The 8,710-nt window shown below is 42.4% G+C and overlaps 1 protein-coding gene across 1 annotated transcript in view; it reads right to left on the bottom strand.

Annotated features, from left to right (window-relative positions):
* Positions 1-8,710, bottom strand: part of CACNA1C (calcium voltage-gated channel subunit alpha1 C) — a 489,781-nt gene that overhangs the window by 64,740 nt on the left and 416,331 nt on the right. The window contains exon 29 of the mRNA XM_009647934.2: positions 6,970-7,178. Coding sequence (XP_009646229.2) covers positions 6,970-7,178 — 209 coding nt within the window. The remainder of the gene's footprint in view (positions 1-6,969; positions 7,179-8,710) is intronic.

Raw genomic sequence — 8,710 nt, forward strand, 5'->3', positions numbered from 1 at the left:
TCACTGGTCTCCATCTGGACATCGAGCCATTGACCACTACCCTCTGGACGCAACCATCCAGCCAGTTCCTTATCCACCAAACAGTCCACCCATCAAATCCATAGCTCTCCAATTTAGAGAGAAGGATGTTGTGGGGGACTGTGTCAAAGGCTTTGCAGAAGTCCAGATAGATGATGTCTGTTGGTTTTCCCTTGTCCACTGATGCTGTCACACCATCATAGAAAGCCACTAGGTTTGTCAGGCAGGACTTGCCCTTGGTGAAGCCATGCTGGCTATCTCGAATTACCTTCCTGGCCTCCATGTGCCTTAGCATAGCTTCTAGGAGGATCTGTTCCACGATCTTCCCCGGGCACAGAGGTGAGGCTGACAGGTCGGTAGTTCCCAGGGCCTTCCTTTCTACCCTTTTTGAAAATGGGTACAATGTTCCCTTTTTCCAATCACCAGGGACTTCACCTGACTGCAGCCCTCACTCTCCTTTTTGTTTAATGAGGTATTTTTTTCTCCACCCACAGATCCTGAGACACATTAGCTTTCTCACCCTTTCTTTTGCCTTTTAAAACACTTCTTCCAACCAGAGGCAGGGTGCTGGCTGGAGATGGCCCTTCCTATTGCACTGGGTAGATGACTCAGTCAGCAAATGCTCCATGTCAGGATGCTGCCCCTCCGAAACAGAAAGGGGAACACTGAAGCTGAGGAGAGGAAACAATTAGATAACTACTTAGGTTAAGAACCTTCAAAACCAGCAGAGAAAATCTGCAAAGTAAGAGCCATTTGACAACCAGAATCATGTTGCCAAACTCCATGAGAGGGAGGCAGCTGTCTGCGCCATGGGCTCACGTATACACTTACGCAACATAAACTACTAATTTCTATCACCTTACTTCATCCTAGACCATGTGATTTTTAACTAAATATGAGTCCTGTGTCTGTTGGATGGACCTGAAGTGTTTTTCAGTGCTGGGCAAAACCCCACTAAATTGTAACAAGTTTTCCTTGACATTTTTGCATCAGTGCAGAATGTCTTTACTTTGTTTTCTCCATAACAGCTGAAGAAATAAAACACTGTGATGAATGATGACAGGGCAGCATCCTAAGCTAGATGGGTATTTCTAAAGGTACTAGAATGAAGAAGTACTAAAAGCATTAGATTTCCAGTTAACCGACCTTGTTGCTGTGGTGCAAGGGGATAGACTGGATATAAATTTCAGTTGTTTGTGAAAATCCTGAAGCCTCTGTCCTGACCAAGGAATGACAGATTATGGTTATGGTGAGAATGAAGAATGCAAGTAGTATGAAGCAGCCAGTGTGACTTTAGGAGAGATTGCTCAAAGATCTGTTTATAGGCATAAATGTACTAGAAATGGAGTAGTAAAAAGGGAACAAAACCAGATGAGTCATTTTGCAGTTGTGAGAAGAGATAGCAGTGCATCAAATGCATGATAAATGCTGACTGAGAGGAGCTTAAAGAGGAATAAAGAAGGGAAAATACATCAGGGGAGAAAAACACTAAAGACATGTAGATCCATCAGTAAATGGAGACTCAGAAATAACCATGAGCGACACTCATGACTTCCACTACTCAGAGGGTCATAGCTCTTCTGGGGATCACTTGGGATTATGCGCCTTGTACTGAATGTGAAACTTGTTTGAAACAGTGCACAGAAGTCTGCACTCTGATACACGGAAATGACATTAAAGAATGGCAAGAATTCAGAGGAAAGTAGCAGTGATAAATGAGGGACTGAACTAACTATCTGAGGCAGGACAGATGGCGTTGTTACAGGCTGCTTTACAAGTAACATCCATAAACAACCAGGGAAGAAAGGTGCTGACAGTGTCTGGTAAATGGAATAGACTTGTGATCTGTAGTCTCTCTGATAGTCATAATTCCACAGAGGAAATCCCCAAGATTCCCTTTCCACACGCAGACCTGGATTTGACAAAATATATGAACATGTGCTTTACTTTATGCATGGGAGTGATTCCACTGATATGTCTTGCCTACTTTGAGATGACAGGGACAGCGGCAGAAAATTCATAGCGCTCGGATTACTAGCCCTGCCCTAGCTAATAAGAGGATAGATGAAATGTTTCCTGAAAGAAAAAGTAGATGTGGTTCATCAGTAAAACAGCCCATTCCCGGAAGCCGGAAAAATCTGAAATCCATCCCCGTATTAGCACATACGTTGACAGATGGCGCAGCTTCATATGAACAGGGATTTTAAGTTGTTGTCTTTGAGTTGAAAAGATAAACACTAGGCAGGTTTTGTAGAGCAGCTGGTCCTTCATGGACTGGTGCTTGTGGGGTTTTCTTCTTTAAGAAGCTAGGACAGTAGTAGCTGTGAGCACCCCTCATTCCCTTTAGTAGTTTTCTCTGGAAAAAGCATGAAGTAGCAGCAGCTTGCTCCATGCAGGAACCGGAAAATAGCTCACCAGACTGGCTGGAGAATTTATAAAATTAGAAAAACAAAGCAGCAAAAGGCCTTGGCTTAAAAGCATTACTTTTAGACTGTCTGTCTCTTTGAAGTAACAAGTCTTGAATCAGTTTATGAGCATCAGCCAAAACAAACACTCAGGTCCATTTGGGAGTTTTGCTTCAGAGAAGCATGTTAATACTCTGTAAGGAGATGCAGGGCATGTAGTGGATGTTTTTCTTTATCAGCAGCCCTAATCATCCCAAATCTCTCTTGCTCATTGTTAGCACACCCTCCTGTCAAGACTGCATCAGATGTAGATGAGCTGTCTTACACAGTGCTTAGATTTATCCTGCAAAAAACCTGGAAGAACTGATCCTCTCCTCCAAGAAAATGTGCCACGCAGAAACACAGGGTCTCTCAGAGGCTGGCCTTGTCCCTGCCTGGCGTACACTATCTATACCAGCAGCAGTCACTCCAGCTAACGCACCTCTCTCTTCTACAGCCTCCCTGGAGACTAAACAAACCAAAACTCTGTTCACGGAAGATGGCCAATAAAAAGGACAGGTATCAAAAGGACTTGCTGACTAGAGCAACCAATCTCAACAGTAACAGCATGTTTAGTTAGGAAAGCCCTTGTCTTTCTAGCCCCCTCACATACTTTCCGTAAGCATTAGGTGATGAGCCCTGACTCAGACTTGGCTCCTTATTCCTACAGCTGGCCTTTCAATGAGTAAATCCTTGCTCCTACCACAAGAACTAGTTGCAGGGCTGGATTATCCATGTCGATTCTTTGTAGTCAGGCACGTATGTGATCCTGCTTAATTTCTGTGCAGCTGACTGTGTTTGCTTTTTTACCTTTACTAGAAGGTACGTCTCCTCACAGAATAAGAGTGAAGAAATAAAAACTGGATACAGTAAAAAAATCTATTCAGTCAGAGACTGCCACCTTTTCTGTCATTATGCATGTAATATACAGGTAGCATCGTAGTGCATTATATTACTTAATATAATAGTGATTGCCACACCACTGCCTGCAGCAGGAACTCTGTGTATTAGCAACACCTGACTTCCCCCCAAGCTGTTTTGCATGGGCACATCCCTGTGGTGACTTCTGCAAGAAGGTAGGGTTGTAGCAGCTCTGAGTACCTCAGAGATCTGTCCTGGTTCCCTTAACAATTCTCCCTGGTAGCAGCTTGTTCTACCTTGCACAGATGGAGAAAACCGTCCCCCTCTGTTGCTGCTGCAGACCATTCATTCCAAGGAGCCTTTAGGAAGTTACTGTGCAAGGCAGAGCTCTGTGCTGGCTGCTTCAGAGTTACACACATGTTACCACGTTGCTTGCTGTAGCTGAAGGTTGGCTGCAGCGCCCGCTGCTGGGTTAAGCACCATACAATTGGAAAAAATGGAGCAAATTTTACCAGCTTCCGTTCTCAATTCTGCTCTGCCACATTCTCCTGGGGCTTGTCACTAAGGTGAGGACACAACACCTCCAGCTACCCAAGTGGCTTGTCACTAAGGTGAGGACACAATACCTCCAGCTACCCAAGTTTCCTGCTTCCTTGTCAGTCATAAAGCTTACAGCTCCCTCAATTTAGGGTACTCTTCAGAAAAGAGTGATGTTTGGGCACAAATTCAAAATGAGACAAACAGCTTAAACAAAGGCTGGTTTGTGTTTTATTGCTCTAGAAATGGCAGCCAAATCTGTTTTCAGCAGAGATCTCATGAGCATTTAAGCTTGCCATTTCACATCTGGGAAACACTAATATCACTCAGCATCTCATTTCTTTGTCGGGGTGACTTGATTGGTTAGAGGGGAGAGGACAATGACTGAGTTGCGGTGATGTTCACCCAGGTGACAAGGAAATCCTTTTGGACTTTTTCAGCTGATGTTCCTGGAGACAACCTCCATCTGCAAATGTATGATTTGCATTGCAGGATAGGACACAAGGTCTGGCCAAGCAGAGGGCTGAGGTACCGACCTTCTCCATGCTGGGAGACTCCCACATCAGAACATATTCTAGGCAAATTCAGCTTCCATCCCAAACGTAAAACCTAAAGAGAAGCAGATCGTGCCCCCAAGTGATGTCCACATCAGTCCAAATGGTATTGAACATCCAAGGGCAAGTTACACAAGGCATTCTGATGTTTTCAAACCTGAGTCACTGAACTGGTACTTAACATAATCCAGTGTGTACACACTGCTGGAGGCAAGTCTTTTTGCTGTATTAGCTGCTTTCACAAGTTCATTCCTGTTTTTCTTCCCTGTAAATCCTGTGGTTCCATTTTTTAAGATGTTGCTTATTTTCCTGAATTATTTAATTAAAATAGCAGTTTAAGAGTTAGTACTATTTTTGGCATATGGGCCAGACTAGGATTTGAAACAGATTTATTCTTTTCTACTGGCTATTCTTTCAACCTGAGGCAGTTGTTTGATCCTCACTTGAGAAGACTTTATGAATGCTTTATTATTCTGGTCACAAGGAAAACTTCTTTTATATTTTCACTTTTACTATAGTGTAATACCTCATGATTTAGTTTGGAAATTACAGAATCATGGAAAATTGGGCTGAGAGGGACCTTGTGAGATGGTCTAATTCATTCCCCTGAATCAAGGCAGACCATACTCTCCTAAACTGTTTCTAACAAAAGGTTCCCTAACTTAGTATTAAACCCTCAAATTATGGATATTCCACAATCGCTTTAGGCAATGTGTTCCAATGTCTTGCTATTCGGAGGATACATGTTTACCCTCAGTTGATTTTGTTTAATACTTTGTTGTGCAGCAAAACTTGGAAAGGAGATTGGACACAGGAAAGTAAAACACAGGAACTAGAAAGGACCTCCAATATCATCAAGTCCAACTCCTTACTGTTAGAGGCAACCATGTCAGGTAGAGCCTGCCTTGTATATGTACAGAGCTCAATGTTTGAACTGGTCGAACTTTTCCCCTAAATGCTCAGAACAAATTCTGCTGAGAACCTCATCTTTCTTAATGTTAAGAATCTCACGCAAAGTAGAACCATGAAATCAGAAGAATATTACAAAGCACATGAGATACATTTCTGGGTATATAATGTGCAGATAATATTTTTACAAAGTGCCAGAAAATTTACTTGCTAATAAAATGGCAAAATCTCAAAAGTGAAAGGTAGATCCCTCCTGAAAATTACAATCCCTTCTGAAACAGATGATGATACATTTAAATTTCCAAAGACGGTGTTTGAGATCTCACAAAAAACCCTCCCAGTCCTTCACCAGGACTGCACAAGATGCTCTTAACTTTCAAAGAGAACTATATCTGAGAAAGGATAGTGGGATTGGGCTCAGGACAAAAATAAAATTGTGACTCTTCTAAGAAGAAGTCCTAGAGAGGGTGGAAGAAGAAGAGATAGGCTGGGTGGGAGCATAGTCAACACAAAGTTAGCAAGAAAAAAGTAAGACCAAATTCAGTAGACTTGGAGAGCAAAGTTTCTGAGCTGAGGATGAGGGAGACGTTAGGTTAGAGCTGGGAGAAGCTCTTAACTTCAGTGATCCTCTAAATGGTTAACATGAAGGACAAGTATGACTGTCAGACATGATTGTTCGCATCTTTACCAATGTCATAATGGATGCTTCAGAGAGTATTTGCCAACCCCAACGTATCAAGGTATCCTTCAAGATACAACCCCATGTATCAAGGTATCATTGAAGATAGGAAATGGCATGAGGTACCTGTGTTTTGGTATCTGGATTCCACTCCTTATGACACACCACTGAATTTAAACCTCCTGAAGATAGGAAATGGCATGAGGTACCTGTGACACACTCCTTATGACACACCACTGAATTTAAACCTCGAAGAAGAGAGCCTTGTGTAGTCTTAAATTATGTGAGGTCAGAATCTTTGTCCTTGTCCTGCAGCAGCTGTGCCAACTTAGTTGGAAGAGCTTGCAGTTATAATCATACCCCATGGTGCAGCTATACTAGCAGAATGCCATGGCCCAAAGGATAGGACAATATTTTCAGACAGAACCTGCTGGGATACTGAATATTATCAATGAAGTCTTAAGTTCAAAACTGAAGTAATCCAAGCTATCATTGAGATGCAGCCCTCCCAGAAGAAGCATTTTTTTTCCAAAGCTCATAACTCAAAATGCATCATGCTTGATTAACTTCACTTGGGCCAGGAGACTAATCATGGGATGCTATTTATAGTTTATTTAAGGAAAGTCAGAAAGAGCATTAGAATAACATTCAGAATGGAAAACATGTTATAGCCTTAACAGAGTGTCACTATTACAACTTAATGAAAACAGAGAACTCAAACTAGGAACCTTCTCTATTAGCAAGTGTTGCTTTTTTTTTCTTTTTTTTTTTTTTTGTTAGTGTGTCTACTCTCCAGTGAAAAAGTTATTAAACATACATGAGACTCCAATCCAGAGAGCAACTGTCCAGCTCAGTTATTGGTGGGGTAATAGATCAGAAAGTTTCACCTCCTCCTTCTCCTCACAGCTGCCCCACACGCATGCGCACACACACAGAGGCCAGGAAACTCTACGCCTATAGCACCTACCTTGGGTTTGAAGGCGATTAATTTCAGGACCATCTCAACAGTGAAGAGGCCAGTGAAGAGCATGTTGAGGATGTTCATGGCTTCCTTGAACATGCAGCTCTGACCGTAGTGCTGAAAAATAGCATCCCGCCAGCAGCGTGAGGAACGACGATACCAGCTGGTTAGGAATCCACAGGGTCCCTCCTGACCTCCCTTCCTGTTGAGGTTCTCTAAAGAAAACCCCAGCACACTCCATTTTTTTTCAATTTAGAATTTCCATCTCCCTTCAGACATAAGCATTTCCATACCTCTAGACATTTCTGCCATCTGGCTCTGCATCTCCTACCTTTTTGAAAAAATCTTTTTGAGCGGGGGTTACCAAAATCGCACTTATCATTCCAGTTGGGGGCTCATTACAAGTTTGCATAATGGTACAAGACATTCTCCAATTGTCTTTGTTATCTCACCCTTCCATAACACTTGGATTACTTTTTTGTTCGATTGCTACTGAACAGTGAACAGGGGTTTCATTGAGCTGTTCATAATGATACCAAGCCATTCCCCAAGTAATTACGCTTAATTCAGGATGCTGCAAAGTACATGAGCAGCTCAAATCATATCTTTCCAATATGCATTATCTTGCATTTGTCAACTCTGAATTAAATTTGTAATCATGCTGCCCATTCACTTAACTTTATTATGATCTTATGAAGTTACTCTCTGTCTTCTATTAATTAATTCAAATAGTGTCTTCTGCAAATGTTGCCACCTCACTCTTCATATCCCTATTTCTAGATCATTGTACTTGAGACTGATTGCACTGCCTTGTTCTAAGGTCATCTTCCAGTTCCTGTTATAAGACCCCATTTGTAGTTGCTTAACTTTGAAAAGCTTTAACCAGCTGGGATGAATTTTCATATTCTGCATTGAATCAGGGTAATTTATTTAAAGGAGTTCCAGTTAAAGCAATTCAGCTGCAGCTGAAAGCCAGGCCAGGGAAAAATATATTGTTGAGGCATTTTCAAAATTTCTTGTAACATTTTCCTTGAAAGACTCCAGTACCTGCAGGACTCTGCTTAAAAACTTGGAATTTTACTTGAACGTGCCTTTTGCATTTGCTGTCCCTTACATTGTTTGACCCAAATCTGGCCGCAGTATAAGCCTTTGAAAAACTGTATTTTTCTCAAGATGGATGTAGGCTTCCTAGAATCTCCAGAGATACTGTGCTACCTGTGGGCTCACAAACATCTCACAGCTTCTAGCTCTACCTGCACTGGGTGTGCACCATTGTCACAGCAACTGAGCATGCCTCAAAGATTCAGAGTGAACACAATAGTTCCTCTCTATTGCTTCATGCAGCAGGACAGTAGATAGCAGAGAGCAGAGCGCTTTCTTGTGCTCATGCTGCCTCACTCCTTTGTTGGTATCTTAGGCAAGACAGCAGAGGAAGCCTTTCCAATGGGGACGGTAAAGACTAAATCAGATGAAGAAAAATGAAGGGGGTCAAGAAATCTGGTGAGATTGGACTGGAGGGCAGTGAGAGAAAATAAGGTGAAAACTGATGGTGAATATAGACTGTTAGTGACTGATAGGAAACTGAACCTAGTTTTGAGGGGAGGCTGGGAGTGGGGCAGACTGGGACGGATCCAGTGGAAAATGTAGTGGTGGGGTGCTAAGGTCAAAAGGGAAGATGGTGTAGGAGAGCATGGAGAGTTGGACTCATAGTAAGGGACAAACTAGAGAAGGGAACAAAGTTCAGCAG

The sequence above is a fragment of the Egretta garzetta genome, unplaced genomic scaffold, assembly GCF_000687185.1.
Source record: "Egretta garzetta isolate BGI_Z169 unplaced genomic scaffold, ASM68718v1 scaffold511, whole genome shotgun sequence".
In the NCBI taxonomy this organism is placed as follows: domain Eukaryota; kingdom Metazoa; phylum Chordata; class Aves; order Pelecaniformes; family Ardeidae; genus Egretta; species Egretta garzetta.